The sequence below is a fragment of the Psittacula echo genome (genome assembly GCF_963264785.1).
Source record: "Psittacula echo genome assembly, chromosome: 4".
NCBI lineage: Eukaryota > Metazoa > Chordata > Aves > Psittaciformes > Psittacidae > Psittacula > Psittacula echo.
In genome coordinates, this window is record NC_137738.1 from 89,269,369 (window position 1) to 89,286,355 (window position 16,987).

Below are 16,987 nucleotides of genomic sequence, written 5' to 3' on the forward strand. Positions count from 1 at the left end.
CTCTATTGACATGAAGTTATTCTTGATTTGTCCTGATGTAAACAAGCTCAGTATCAGGACCAATCTCACTCTATAGAGAATTCAAAAATAATGTTCTTAAAAAATTATACTAAGTGCAGCAAATAGTAAATATAAATAATGCTCTTAAAAAATTATACTGTCTATGTGCAGCAAATAGTAAATACCTTGAGCACGGAACACAACAGCAAGTTTACTAGCTAACACCACAGTCATGTTTAAGCAATCCACCAACCAACGAACCAACTAACCAACCAACCAACCAACCACAAATATGTAACAATTGTAATAAATAGATCTGAACTTCTTACACAAGAACTAGAGGTATCCAGAAGGTATTTAGCTGTTTCGCCCCTCCACTCCACAACCTTGAGGTTTCCAGCTCAGAACTACATGTTCCAATTCTTCATGCAAGTCAAGAAAAAACCCAAACATACTACCAGATTTTTTTAAAAAATCCTACTACTTAAAGAAATGTGAAAATGTGTAGAACACCTATCTTTAGGTCCATGTGGTAGCTTTAATTCATTTTAAAAGTAAACTGCAATAGTTTTTGAGACATCATCTGTGATGGATTTGATTAATGTATCAAATTTCCTCAGGTCTGGAATCAGCCTAACTCTTCCTGCCCCTGGCAGATTATGAAATACCTGGAGTACAAGCCATCTTGAATGTCTTCACGTGATATGAGCTAAATTGTGGCTTAGAACATTTGTGCCGGGAGCTCCTCCAATGGAGACTTCTTTCTATAACAGAAAAGCTTTGTGGAACAGTCTTTGGGACCCAACTACCTGAAATGAGCTCTTCTCAGGAGAAAGTACTTCAATTTGCCTTACAAATCAAATGCATCCTTCAGATTTCAATCCAAAGGTTCTCAGAAGCAGTATCATAACAGAGAAGGGGCATTCCAAAAGCAGCCATTTCTCCTACTCCCTCCCATTCATATTGCAATTTACAGGTTAGGTTATTGTAACACAGGTCATCCATCTGCCCTTTCTTTCTGAGATATAAGGGAAATTGGAAAGATTTATCTTTCCTGTAGTGGTGGTGCTGAACATAAGGGTTTCTCAAGTCTGTTCGTAGATAGATGGATAGGTACCTGTTCTTTAAAGAGATACAATGTGTTTAATGAAAATTCAAAGAGAATATTGTGGCCACTGCTTGAGAATTTTAAGCATTAATATTGGTTCATTGGTTCATCATATTAAGCATTTACTCATTAATATTGGTTCAATATTAATCAATATTGATTCTGTGTAGAAATACAAGCACAGAATTGGGGACTCATCTTAAAACATTTGTTTGTTGGGTTTTCTTATTATTTTATTTTAAATTGGTATTTTGAGATTTATAGGAGTGTTTCTCTAGGATACCTTTGTATTTTCCAAGTCCTTTAGTCTATCAATGATGAGGCTATGAAGACATTATTTCAAAAAACACCAAGATGGTGTTGTCCAAGTGTTTTCTGTAAGAACTGTATACCTATATTACCTCTATATTACAGATATCCTCTCAGAACCCCATCCAAAATTCACTGTCTTTAACAAAAAGTATGGCCAATGAGATGCCAGTAAGGTATCGGAGTTTCCCAGGATTCACCCTTTTCTAACAGAAAACTGTATTTGGTCTAAGAAGAGGTAAAATACCTTGCCTTCCTCCTCTCTCCCCTTCCACCACATCAGCTGCTGCCTCTGTAGTCCTATACTGGCTGATGGAATTCTTCTATCACCGATACTTATGATTTTAACTGTTTTGTCCACCTAGACTATAGTTATGGAAACTTTCTGAACAGCATACTTACAGCATAAGAGACAAATTTTTATGAGAACTGTGCAAAGACATCCTAGCAGTCTCTGTAGATAATTCTGAATTTTGTTTCTGGAGATAGAAACACTTAAGACACATTCAGACTTCCTGCTAATGTGACATAAAGGTAGTTTATAGGTGGTCTACTACAATATCTATAATATAGTGAGCCGCAAGTGATTGAGACAACTAAATTCAGAGCTGACAGACCTAATTTTCCCATGTAGTCGATAGAGAAAGGCAAGTGCCATATTCAGACTATGTAGTTTTATAATCCTTAACTTTGATTGCACTTTGTTTCCCTGGAAAAGCAACAGTCCAAATTCCACCAAACCTGCTTATAAGCAGAAGTAAGCAAAATGTCAGGATCCCTACTGCAACCAACAGGAAATAAACTACCTAAACCCCCCAGATTTATTTATTAGGTTCTAGATCCCACCAGGAACAAGCTGCTATCACTCTCCTTGCCATTGATATAGGGAATTCCATACTACCTTCTTCAATAATTGCTAGAAACTGTTTCTTGCAAATCAGCTGTGCTTTTAAATGGGATTGTTGCATAGTGATTACTATGTTGATTCTCAAAAGATCATGTTTTTTGGTTTTGTTTTTTTTAAGAAAATTCTATTATCACTTTTCCCATTTCGTAAGGATTTTTTCTTAATGACCAGTATTTTACATAGAACATATATATTTATTAATGTACACGTGTATTATTACTGGAATAGCATGGGAAACTAAGAAAAACTTGACCTATGTAAGTTTTAATTCCATATAATATGCAGAGAAACTAATATAGATACTTCTGTAAACCTTTTGCAGTTCTTAACCACAGCCTACTATATATGGAAGTAAAGCAGTCAAAAAGCAATGTCAGCCTTTGTTGATTGATTAGGACCACTAACTGCATGTGTAACTGTTGGAATAAGTAAACCACTGTGTTTCATTATGATAGTAAAAGTAAACGAAGTATGAAGCCTGCTGGCTTGCCAGAAGCAATTTTCTTGAGCTCTTGAGTTTTACTTGGATATTTTTTTTCCTTTTATCATTGTTGATAGTGTAGATTCAAAGTTTTTCAAGTCAGCTGAAATCACAGTAGCAGTTGCACCATAACCTAATCACCAACAAACTCAGCCACCATTAGCTCTTAAAGAAACTGCTAGACATCTGCACTTGCCCATCAGGATAGCAATAGCAGTTGCACATCAGCCTGATCTAACACAGCTTCTCTTCCAGGTTCTGAAGCAGGAGAGTTCCCTGCAAGAGGAAATTGCCTTTCTGTTGCATCAAACTCATGTAACTTTTAAGACTGGCCATTTATGCTCTACCTATTTTGTTGGCAAATTCAAGCAATTGAGGAGATGCTACAGATTCAGATATCTGAGAAAACGCTTATGGCCACCCAGCTGGCCACATTCTTACCCAAATGGAAAGAATACTTCCAAACTCTGTCTATAAGATTTAAGATCTAACCTTACAGAATGCTGAAACAAAAGTCATACAACTTTCATACCTGGTTCCTAAGAGGAATCCAACTGAGGAGTGCTGAAACCTTTTCATATATTTTTATTGGTTAGAAAGGTGAATCTACCCAACCAAAAACGTGTTCCCTGGAAATGGGAACAAAATACTTTTTAGATAGCTCATTAATTTTTGCATGTTTCTTTCATTTCACCCCAGTGCATTATGATGTCTGTCATCAGCATATGGACTCTCAAGTAAATGGACACTGATTACATATTTTGAAAATGCTGGTAATACGCAGTCCAGCATCCCAAAAAAGGGAAAGGTGAATAGGTTAATCACATTGCTATTGCATTCATTTGGTTACTACCAGTGACCTGCTTGTTTAAATTGCATTTATTCCATAGTACGTTAACCAAAATATATGAATTTTAGAAGGACTTTATCTATGTAAACCCCTCACTCTATATTTTTAATAGAATCAACTAAAGCGCACAGCATTCGAGTCTCAAAGAACCAAAGTATATATTAATAGTTCATTCTGAATACTTTCTTAGGGGTAGGGCTATGGGGAAGTATGGGGCAAAATTTTCAAAGGGAAGAGGCCTATTTTTGCTCACAAAAATTATCTGCAAAATTGTGACAGCATTTATGTGGGCAATCACTGACATTATATAAGCAGATCCAGCAAATACACTTGCAAATGATCAGTACAGGCACCCAGCTGAAGCTAACACTTTGCTTGTACCTTCGTGAATATTCTCCTGGTAACTGCATGCACTAATCTACCACTAGGATTACATTTTATGCAAGCATTTTTAGCATAAACACACCTCCACCCTCCTGGTTTGAAATGTGAGTGCTGGTGTAGTAAAAAATATTTGGAAGACAGGCTTATTAAAATAAATGTTAAGGGAACACAGTGGGGTATATTTTCAGTGTGGAGCAGAGAGATTTAACTGCATGACTTCCATTAGCTTTAATGAGCACTGCACAGCTAAATCCTCACACACCACACTAGAAGATTAACCCAGAAAACACACACTGTTTACTTTTTACTAATACTCTGATTATTACCACGTTCTTCCTCCTCCTCCTCTTCTTCCTCCTCCTCTTCTTCCTCCTCTTCTTCATCCTCCACATCTTCACCTTCCTCTTCATCCTCCTCTTCTTCTTCTTCAATCTCTTCTTCTTCGTCTCGATCTATCTCCTCATCATCCTCCTCCTCATCACCTTGCTCCTCATTATCATCAGAATATTCCTCCTCTTCTTCATCCTCTTCCTCTTCTTCCTCTTCCTTTTCATCCATCTCCTCTGTTCCATCAGTTTCATAGCACTCATCTACCGAAGAGTTGTCTGCTTTAACCACAAAGGGCTTTCTTTTGGGGGCTGGTTCTTGGGGTTGCTTATCTTGTGTTTTTCTTTTTTTTGCCAAAGGACAGCCATAAACACTGCAAACCAAAAGATGGAAATTATTACGCTATTCTGCAGATTTCTATGGGGCAAATTGTATAACTCATGTTATTTAGTCATGTATTCTAATTCTACACCATTATTAGTTGCTGTTCTCAAATGTGTATTTTAAAATTAAAGTGCTGCTCAGGCAATAATGACCAAGGGGGACGACACTTACAAAACCTGTGAAACTGCAAACAACTATTATTTGCCTGAAAGTGTCACACGTACATGTCAGAACTGATACAAATGTGCTGTTTTCCTTCTCATTGTTCTCTGTTCTGCATGTTACACTCACTTCTAAGGCAGATGAGTACAGCTGAAAAATGAGCAATCTTATCCTAACTGTTAGCTATCAGTATAACAACCAGGAATAAAGCAATGCTTTGTAATATTGAAATATTCAGTAAGGTTTTGATTGTGTACAATTAAGACATGTTTCAATGATATTTAAATAATGAAAATACAACCACATTCTTAATGCTGCTGTTTATTGTTATTATTATAAATGATTAACGATTAATTGCTCATAAGTTCTCCACTGCTATGCTACAAGTCTGGACAAAGGGGAAAACAAGCTCCCCAACACAATCAAACAAACCAGTTTTCATAGCCAGTGTTGGAAGTGTTCTCATACTGAAAAAAACCCAAAACATAAACAAAATCCTTTGTCAGTGGAGAAAGTCAGACTTTTCGAAGTGAAGCACCACCTCCCCACACATCATGTTAACTCACTGTAACATAAATAGCATTTCGGAGTTCTGGTCTTGTACCAGAGTGGCCACATCTCAAAGGTCACATAATCTGTGTTTACTGAGTGTGATCACCCTTGTGGAATCTCTGTAACCTCCTACACAGAGTGACTACACACAAAAATTGCTTTTTGTTTAACGAACTTCCTACTTAAATTTTTCTGCTCTGTGATTATACATGGTACTTTACTGGATTTTAGTCTTCCTGAGCTTAACTAGTTTTGGGACATTTAAACTATCCTTTCTAGTTCTTTTTCTTATCTACATATAACTTCCTCATAACATTATATTTTTGCTCCCAATTACATATATTTTTATCCCAATTACAAATCACTGAGGATTTCTATCATTTCCTTACACTCTAATAAAGCTTCATATTCTACCGACAAACCACTGACAAATAGAAGGTTTCACCACCTTAGTGCTACAGACGCATTCTTTGCAGTGGCAGCATTGTCTTGATTTTGGTCTGATTTGATTCCATCTGAGCAGCTATGCAATCCAATTACTTAAACTGATACTTGGGTAACAACAGTTTTCTTTAAGTGCCTAACCACTTTATTTGTCTGATTTAGCCATTATTCTACCTAAATTTTTAAGCACATCTTCACAGGAAGACTGACTCAATCTGCCTGGCACACATATATCTAAGGAACACACACAGCCACAAAAGATGGTATTCGTCATGGAAAACTGCTAAGGGAGACCTTCTTTTCATAACACAGGCACCTTTCTCTCCGTGTAGGTAATATAGGTGCTTTTAAAGTTTAATCCAATCCAGCATGCCTAAATTAAACACCTCCCTCCATTAACACCGTTCATGAGTAAACCTTCAAGTACCTCCATCTAGTCAGATGCCAATCCTCCTCACTTGGGAGTGATATGGAGTAGCAGTGCTAACATAGTTTCCAGACACCGACACTAAAGTTGAGACCTAATGTTTTCAGGCTAGACAGTGAACAAATGCTCATTGTCCATACTCCAGGACCATGCTCCACCCAGTAGATTACATGGCATATCCTGGGAGAGAGCATTCTCTTCTAGAAGGTGAGTCCTTGAGGAGCTGGCTGCAAGAAACTCAGTCTGATACACATCAGGCAAGCAAAAGCCCAAACCTTCACTAATTATAAGAGCCCTAAACCTGGGAAAAGAGGAGGCCTAAACTTCTGGTCTCTTTGGACTATATTTGTTTCTGTCATAGAACCGTACAGTAACAGAAGAATTGGGACTGGAAGGCACCTTAAAGATCACCTCCCCTTGCTACAGGCAATGACACTTTCCACTAGATTAGGTTGCGCAGTCTCAACTAGCCTTGACTGTTTCATCACATTACGGCCAGAACATTAATTAACCCCACTCAGCCCTGATCTTTGTTCAGTTAAGAACCCTAAATACTTGCAATAGTTTTCATCTAGTAATACCCCAAAACAGTCCCCTTCAGAATTCATGCAAGTCTGGGAACTGGGGAAAAAGAAAGTAAGAGAACAAATACATCTATTTTGTTTTGAGCTGTTGTTTATTTTTTTCTATTTGTCATTTAAGTATTACTGATGACTTTTTAGATACAAATTTTTGGTCATAAGTAGAAATAAATTGTTGTCATTGCCATTTTTGGTCATCTTTTTTCACGGCTTTATGCTTTTCTACACAACATTTTATGAAGTTTGTGAGAATCTAAGATATTACTTGGGACTCAGGTCCACCCTTGAAAGTGCATAACTGGCAATGGAAATCAATGCCAATTAGCTGCCTGATTGGCTTCAATGCTTTTAGAAATCTCATTAAATGACTATTTGCAACCTAACTATTCAAGTAAAGTTGTGAATTTGACTTTATTTTTCCACTTTATGTGTTCTTAGTATCTTTGCTCATAGAATTTAAATTGCGGACACACCAGCAACTAACAGAAATAAACATTTGTATACTTTAAGGGTTGAGTCCAGCACTAAGTTCTTGGGAACATGTCACTTTCCCAAGGAAATTGGTTGTGTTAACTCTGATTCAGCTATTGTAAAATTTTTCTTGATTAGTTTGCATCAGTTTCTCCACAATCCTGAATTTGTTTTTGTCTATGCTTGGATTTATACTTTATAAAGTTACCACTGCATGGGTTTTTCTTACAAAACCTTTTAGATACTGCCTTGCACCAGCTGTTCAACTATATACCTCATATAACTTATATATGCACCTCATGTACTACAGACTTCATAGTCTGAGAAAATTAAAAAAAATCCATGTCTTGCAGAAACCCGGGAAACAGGCCACTAGACCTACTGTTTAGGTGCCCTATTTTCTTCTTTTCTTTCTTAATCTGTTCCGCTCTCATCCTTCATGTCATTAATTTTTCACATTCTGCCTCCAGGACACTTCTCCTTTTCTGGCATGTTCCCTGTGCTCTCTCCAGTGAGCGCACCAAAGGGAATGTAGTGCCAGCTTCCCAGCAGCCTCTGCCACTAACTTCCCCTCCCAACCACATACAGAGATGACAGTCTCTCCCACTGACCTCTTGTTGCTCATGTATTTGTGAAATCTGTTATTGTTTGTCCTTGTAGCTTCTGCAATTTTCTCTCCATTTCTCTTCATTGCCTTTTGTGATCATCCCTTATTTGCTTATTTTTTAGACTTGGTTATCCCTGCTCAGAGCCTTAACCCCACTGATTTATGTGTCTTTCTTGCCTTTATCTGTTCTTTTATTGCTAACTGTATTTCCCTGGTCAACTGTGTTTGTCTTATTTTCCCCTCATGCTTCAGCTCTCTTGGCTTTCAGTGGAATATACATTTGGGCTTCCAGAAGCACACTTCTGAATATTCCACACTGCTTTGCTGTGTGACTCAGTCATCTCTGGTTTTTGGAATCTGTCATGAATAATTCTTGTGGAAGGAACGTTGCTGAATTTCATAGTGATAAGGTCCAAGACGACATATAGACATTAATAATGGAATAAATTGAAGAAATAATATATGAATTTATACTCCTTAGTTAGAAGATAATTTATGGTATTTTTTTAACTCTCATGCAATTTTTCTCCATTAAAAACATACTATTCTACTCACTGATACATTCAGTAGTACCTTTCCGCAGGAAATACATATTTCTTTCCCAGAAGTGAGCTTCTTGATTTTTAATATATTTTATTACTAATATAATATAATTCTAAGCATAATTAAAATGAGAATTCAACTTCTTGATTTTAATATATTTTATTACTAATATAATTCTAAGCATAATTATTATAGTTATTATTTCTCAGCTTTAAGAGTGAAACATATCTCTTTAAATATTTATAGTATAAGACTAGAGAAACACAGGGATTTTCTAAATCAGATTACAGATTAATATGCTCCCCTCCATGATATACCAACTCACACATCAAAAGCAGGACATGAGACCTATGTCTGGAGGACACTTTCTTCTCAGAGTGCCTTATTTCCCTACATGAATTAGAAGGGAGCTCATGTGACTAACAAAGGTCCTAGTTTAGATAAAGTGATTCCTATCTGCCATGTTTACCAGCCTTCTTTTTCAATTTATATGTCTTTTCTATTGAATCTATTATTTCAAAAGCCTTGTGCTATAAGATCCAAATCAAGAAAAATAAGATCATGGCAATATTGTGCCCCAAATCCAAATACTATTTTTTTCCAAGGTTTGTTATCCTTTTTTTTTTTTCAGTTTTTTTTTTTCTCATCAGTACTTTGAAAAGTCTTACAAAATGGGATTTTCTTTCAATCTAAAAAATGTCCCCAGCAATAGTGTCCTCATTCTTTCTTTTTTTTTTTTTATGTAAGAATTTAATTTAACATAAACCAAAAACATTTTGTAGGTTAACGGTTTACTATATAGACACCTAATGAGATTATCAAAAACATTTGACAAAACACCTAAGTATCTGAAGTGGTGCTGAGATGGAATTCTATCATATATAGTTGAGGAGAGTGAATTAGGAAGAGTCTGCTTGGAAGCAAACTTCTGCTTAAGGCTTCAGATAGGAAGTTCCCAAGGCACTTACACTTGTCCCACTGGATACCACAAATATTATTTTTAGTTTGGACTAGATAACTACCAGATAAAAACTTTAAGGGTATTGAGAAAATAGGTACTTTGCAGATAAGCCCTTTAACAAATCAAATCTTCAGAGAATGTGAAACCTAATTAATTAGCATAACACTGCATCCTATTAAATCACTCTCAAAAGTTGACTACTTTTAGCTTTAAAGGCCTGATACTATTGACTGTTGGCAGTTGACCAGAAAATAAATACTTGGATTCTGCCAAACCCTACATCTTGAACTCTCTGCATTCCAGGAGGATGCCCTTCCCAGCAGACTATGCACTGCTGTGAGGAAGAGTTTGTAGCACTAATGTTGAAGATGGAACATTGAATTGATAGGAATGAAAGAATCATAATAAATTCAGAAAAAGAGTGTGACTCCAGCGTAGCGATTTGCCTACTCAATTGCAAGAATAAACTCCTTCAGCTGAGGACAGCTTTCCATTCATATTTAAATGACTGCTTAAAGTATGCCAAATTACTGCAGGAATGAGCAGCAAACCCAGCAGACAGTGATAACTATGAGGTGGTGGAGTCAAGCTTCCTTGTGGGAAATTATTTTTGCACTCTAAGCCACACCAATCAGGAATCTTTTCTACTCCTCAGAAGTCCCATGTAATGCCTGTATATTGTCCTGGAATATGTGAGGTATTAAGTCAAACCTTCCCAGGCTGTGAAAGGTGAATCTGAGTAGTCTAATCACTAAGCTATAGAAGAGAAAACGAAAAAAGCAACAAGTCAAAGTTCAAGAAGGATATGGAGTTTCTTGAGCTTTTATTTCACAGAGATTGATAATTGCAGCTAAAAAGACAGAGCTAGAGCTAGAGTTGATGCTTCCAATCAGCTGGATTAAAATCCTCTTTGCTAGCATCCTGCCTGCTCTGAATCCCAATCTAGAAGATTAATTTACCCAGCAGCTGAGCCAGAGCCTTGAATACTGTTCTAGAATTAGGCATGATTCTTGCAATCATTGCACTGCTAAGCACCATAGCATCTAAGGCCACTTACAGAATGACTGCCCTAACTTCTATCTTCTCAGTTGGAGTTAGGCATTAATCCAGATTCAGTGCTTTGGAAAATCTGTTCCCATCCACGTTTTACATCCTTAAGTATTTTTGTAAAATTACTATTTTTTATCTATTTTAAACTATAATTAAAATAAAAAAAAAACTTTTTGAATACAATAAACTCATCTCTACAGTTCTGCTGTAGTTCAGACTTTCCCATGAGCTTCGGCTTCTGGTTCAACAAATCAGACCACTATAAGCAGGAAGTGCTTTTGTGTGCAGTATCAAAACACACCATCTTTACTTCATTTATCTGTAGTGAATAGAAGTTTATTGACTTTTCAGATTAGATATGTATACAACAGTATTTCAGTTCAGTGAAAATATTAATTTACCTGAACAGGTACAAGTTTGACTGATAAGAATAAGTGAAATGCAGAGCACCCTATCCTTTTTTTTTGTTCTTTTTTCCTTCTGGAGTTTCAAATTTTTATTTACTGAATTTCGGAAAAGCAAGAAAAATTACAAAAGTGCTCAGAAGGATCTCAAAAGGTAGAGGCAGAAGATGTGATATTTTCTTCACAGAGCTTTAAAAGCCAATTTGATCCTTTTGCACTTCAGAGCCTTTTAAAACACATGAATAGCCACAAACACAATGCAGATCAACTCAGGTGTATAGCATTATTTAACTAAATAAGGCCCAAAGAAGAATTAAATGTGTCTAAAAAAGCTTCATTGCAAAAAGGTGCTAGGAGTAACAAATAGCAGGAGAATAGAATGATATGCCAGATGTAAATGACGGGAGCTCAAAACTTCAGGGCTTTTTTAGAAATTCAAATACTGAAATAAATTTTTTTAACCAAAATAAAGCTGACTAGCTTTGATGTATTCAGTAGAGTCATAATAACTTAAGTCAAAGTAAGGATTTTTTTTAAGTGGATCCTATACATCTCCAGTGTGAAGCACCTCCCCATCCCAATTCACTGAGACTCCAAACTGATATAACTGAACCCTGTGATGCTGTAACTGAACCCTGTGATGAACAGTGGCCAACTTATTGGCTAACCTGCCGCCTGGCTGGTGAGACTGTTTCACCCATCGCCGGAGTCTCTGCTCTTGGGACATGACAACTGAAAGCAAACTTTCAGCTTGACCGTAAGTAACCCATTTAAACAATGAGTTTATATAATTTATATAATTTTTTGAATCCAATATCTGTTCAGTGAAGAAAAATGAGGCACAATAATGTACTTCTAGGTGTACAAATACACAGGGAAAAGCAAAGCCCCAGAGAGCTCATTTAAATCAAGATGTAAAAGATAAATAACAAACCATGAGGCTAAAAACTTGCGCGGCAGCACAGGTTAGCAAAGTACATGCCCTGCAGCTGTAGATTGTTTAAAAGTATTTATAAAAATAAATCAATATAATATTTGATTGCCCCATGACTTATGATGACATAGATGGGGTTCATCTCTCACCTACCCCTAGGCTCCTAAAAACTGTGTCTATACATGTTACATTAAGTTCCCTCTGTAAGTCAATGCAAAGGAAGTGGAACCTCCTGGGAGGTAATTCATCTCACCTTTCTTAGACACATTGCCTATCTCTCCACTGATAATAAATGGAGTTAATGGAGATTAATTTATATTTCTACCACTTAGGAATCTGATAAAAGTGAGAGAAATACAAGGCTTTTTCTGTTTGTTTTTTTTTTTTAATACTGTATGTCCATCACCAACAAAGATAGTTCCTAACAGATTTTAAAACCATGCAGTTCCACACTTTCATAAAGAGAAACCCAAACCCCTTCTTCTTTCCTTTCCACAGGTGCTGTACCACTAAGCATGAATAATTCTCCTCCCTATAGCCTACCTATCTTTTCAAGACCATATCCATGATCCAATGTCAGACAAATGCTGTAGTTGCACTCTGATCTTAGGATGGCAAATACCCAACTTAACTGTGCATTCAAGAGACACAACAAGACACAATTATGTCTTGTTGCCAGACCCCTGAATACAGGAACTGTTCAAAGAAACTAGGATAGCGCAAAGAGCACAGGTTTAATGACTCATATTGATTCATTAGATGAAATATAATCAAGTTTTGCTAAGTAGCTATTGATTCTGCACATTTCAGTATTGATTTAGAGGTAACCCAGACACATAAAAATGGGACCATGCAAAGCCAGTGACCACTTCTGCACTGACTCAGAATCCTGAAGTCTACATTCATTTCAAAAATCTACACTGGAAGAAAAACATTAGGAAAGAAAACCTTTTATAAATGAAGACAAAAATGAGGTTGGCTACACTGAACTAAATCAAAGTATTGTCTAGAGCTGCCAAGATGCCCAGATTTCTGTGTATCCTGTGTTTCAGCCTCAATGCAGGTAGAGGATAGGCACATACTAATTTATATATTTTTCATAACATGATATCATGAAATGGGAAAAGTTCATAAACAGTCATTTCCAAATTTGAAAGCATTAGAATACACAAGAGCGAATCTATGAGTAACAAAATAATCTAGCCATAGTCACAATGCCTGAGCCTTGGACATCGTATGAAATTTTTCTATTCCAACATTTTAAATGTAATTGCTTTTAAGCAATTCAGCGTTCTATGTTCAAGCATTCAAAAAGCAAGGGAAATCAAAGGTGATTCATGCAGTTATACTGTCAATCATTTAACAACATGGCTAGATATGTATTAGTAGAATCAACACCCTTAGACACAGACTCAATAGATCATATTTAACAACAACACAGCAGGTCAAACTATCATTCAAGCATGTACTTAAGTATTGAATAATAGCTTATGCTGTCATTTTATTGCATCTCTAATGTAGGACTGCTACAATGAGGCTATCGGCTAATGATTCCTATCACAAATACTCTTCCCCTCATCTCCACATAGATACACAGTAGCATTAGCTCCAAACTTCATTTTAACTAAGATATATGGCACAGAATTAAGAAATTCAATACACCAATTTTTCTGTAAACATAGCAGTAAGTATCTCACTTTATTCAAAGAGCTAATGGCTGCACAGTACACCCAATGGAAAAGAATAATACCAAGAAGCAGCCTTTTAACACAAGACAGTCATAAGTAAACATCTTGAATTACAGAAAAAAAATCACAAAAAACCAAAATGATATAAGCTACAACCACTTCAGTGCTTATGTACTGGATTCTCACCTCCAGCATAAGCTACAGGATACTGTTCTTTGTCTTGCACAGTTGGTTAGGAGTCATTCAAGTGTGAAATATTCTAAATTCTGGTTGTTAGAGGATTAAGATATTTAAGTCTTCCTATTTAGAGAAAAAGCAAAAAGATTGTGTTTTTCCATAACACAGAGAAAACATGATTATTCTAAAACAGAACAGAAATGACAGCATTCTCTCTGTTTTATTGCATTATGGAGGTGCAGCTAGAATTGCTCTCTTGGTAAAAACGTTAACTGTTATTAATATGCATTTAGCAAACCTTATTATGAAGGAACAGAAAGTTTATCCTCCATATTAATTTTTAAGGGTGCTTTCTTAGTGGGCTCTGCACCCAAGTGGCTATCATAAAAAACTGTTTACATAAAGAGGATTTCTAAAATACCTTTATCATTATACCTCCTTGAGCCTAATTTCTAGGACAAAATTTTGTTACTAGCTGTTGTCCTTGCCAGATCACTACTGCATACAAAGTCATAAGCACAAACTTATAACCAAGACTTTATGGTCTTTGCTCTAGGTAACACAGCTATTTTAGTATTATGCAATTTTTAACAGTTATTAGAGTCCCTGTTAGCAGTTCCTATCAGAGATGCATTACAGCAATCTGAGTCAGTCCCGGGTTCAGCAGTAGCAGTCATTTTTTCTCCTTCTTAGTAGCTGGTGCAGCGCTGTGGTTTTGACTTTTGGCCTGGGAACAGTTTTTAGTTGCTGGTCAGAATGTTCAGTCTGACCAAGGACTTTCAGAGTCCCATGCTCTACCAGGGAGGAGGGGAAGCGGGAGGAAGCAGAGACAGGACACCTGACCCAAACTAGCCAAAGAGGTATTCCATACCACAGCACGTCATGCCCAGGAGGTAACTGAGAGTTACTCGGAACAGCTGGTTCACTGCTGGGTGGGGGTGAGTTACTGGTCGGTGGGTGGTGAGGTGTTGTATTCTTTTCCCTTGTTATTTCTCTTATCATTATTATTATTGGTGGTAGCAGTAGTGGTTTGTGTTATACCTTAGTTACTAAACTGTTCTTATCTCAACCCGTGGGAGTTACATTCATTTGACTCTCCTTCCCATCCCTCCAGGAGCAGGGGTAGGGAAAGAAGAGGGGGAGTGAGAGAGAGACTGCGTGGCTGACTGGGTATAAACCATGACAGTTCTTTTTGGCACCCAACATGGGGCACGAAGGGTTGAGATAACAACAGATCTGACCAGAGTGTGTCTAATCGTATTTGTAAGAAGGACTCCTCACAATGCTGATTTATTGGCTCTCAAAGTTGTTTCTCTTGATGCCACAGTTTCAATATGCTGTAGCTTACTTAGAGCCGGTATTTGCTGTGTTAGTGTTTATCAAGTGTGGGCCTTGGGCTAAGGTTCCTGTTTCACTGTACTTTATGGTAATGACTTGTAATACGGGCGGGCTGTGGCAGCAGGGCGGGATGGACGTGGCAGTGGACTTGTACCTGGCCGTCCCACTGCTCTTCACCGTCCAGGCCCTAGTCCTTGCCTCTGTCTTCGTGAGGCTGCGGGGAGCCGAGGGGGAGCAGCCCCAGGAGCTGGCAGCGGCTGAAGTGGCCCAGGACAGCAGCCCCGGGGCCCAAGCAGCGGCGGGAGCGGGCCCGGAGGCCGGCAGGGAGTGGCTGCCAGTGGAGCAGGTCGGGGCGGTCGAGGAGGGGAAGGAGGTGGCTGCCGAGCAGCTGGAGGAGGCAGCGGAGGAGCTGAGCCCCACAGCCGAGCTCAGCTCCGTGGCGGCCAAGAGCATCCCCCGGCAGCCACCCACCGAGCCCCGCAAGCCTGAGCCCCAGGAGGATGCAGGAGACCCCGCAGCATTTCCCAGCAAGGCAGAGGAAGAAGATCTGGACTCAGAAAAAGAGAAGCTGGTGGTGAGAGAGCCGGCAAGCACAGCAACTACACCAGCCCCAGTGGCAAGTACAGCAGCAGCATTTGAGAGTTCTGGAGGTTTTGAATGGCCTTTGGGTACCCTTGGGACCTCCCTGCTGGTTGTGGTGGGGATCACCATGTTGGCACACACACAGAGTGTGTTCTACCCACAACCATTTTGTCTGATATCAAAAGTTAAGCAGAGCCGGGTTTGGGCCTTGTCTAGGGTTAGACGACGATATAGGGGGACCGAGAGGTTTTCCCCAAGGCTGGACAGTCATGAGTGGCAGGGCGTGTGGGACAGTAGGGGCAACCATCTGATCCACTGGGCCCCTCCAGTGCTTTGGAAGCGTCAGAGATGGAAGGCAGCTGTGTGGAGTCCCTGACAACAAGTTGCAGAAACTGCTGCAGGGAAGGGTGAATTATTTTGAGCCTGGTGGACCCATGACACTTCAGGCCATCAGGGCAGAGATGCAACATAGAGATGGACTCATGATCGAGGGGTGGACTTAGCAACGGACACTATGGCCCAGGTTATTCACGAGTGTGAACACTGCACACAGCCTCTCCTCCTCTGAAAGACTGTTATAAGAGATGGATCCCAACATCATGGACAGGATGGACTCAGCAGCTTTATAGGGATTGGTCCATGCATTAAGGAATGATCTCTTTGTGTGTGTATGTGGATGCATATATGTAAGAGCAATGGTATATTGAAAATGTGGGATTTGAGCATGACGTGAATGGTATGGAATAAGGGGTGGATACTGTCCTGGGTTCAGCAGTAGCAGTCATTTTTTCTCCTTCTTAGTAGCTGGTGCAGCGCTGTGGTTTTGACTTTCGGCCTGGGAACAGGGCTGATAAAACCGATGTTTTTAGTTGCTGGTCAGAATGTTCAGTCTGACCAAGGACTTTGTGAGTCTCATGCTCTGCCAGGGAGGAGGGGAAGCCGGGAGGAAGCAGAGACAGGACACCTGACCCAAACTAGCCAAAGAGGTATTCCATACCACAGCATGTCATGCCCAGGAGGTAACTGAGAGTTACTCGGAACAGCTGGTTCACTGCTGGGTGGGGGTGAGTTACTGGTCGGTGGGTGGTGAGGTGTTGTATTCTCTTCCCTTGTTATTTCTCTTATCATTATTATTATTGGTGGTAGCAGTAGTGGTTTGTGTTATACTTTAGTTACTGGACTGTTCTTATCTCAGCCCGTGGGAGTTGCATTCTTTTGATTCTCCTTCCCATCCCTCCAGGAGTAGGGGTAGGGAAAGAAGAGGGGGAGTGAGAGAGAGACTGCGTGGCTGACTGGGTTTAAACCACGACAGGCTC

At 38.7% G+C, this 16,987-nt stretch overlaps 1 protein-coding gene across 3 annotated transcripts in view; it reads right to left on the bottom strand.

The window, feature by feature from the left end:
• Positions 1-16,987, bottom strand: part of MYT1L (myelin transcription factor 1 like) — a gene marked incomplete at both ends in the record, with an annotated part of 140,725 nt that overhangs the window by 107,650 nt on the left and 16,088 nt on the right. For all 3 annotated transcript variants that reach the window (XM_080616432.1, XM_080616431.1, XM_080616433.1), the window contains one exon: positions 4,369-4,739. In XM_080616432.1, coding sequence (XP_080472558.1) covers positions 4,369-4,739 — 371 coding nt within the window. The remainder of the gene's footprint in view (positions 1-4,368; positions 4,740-16,987) is intronic.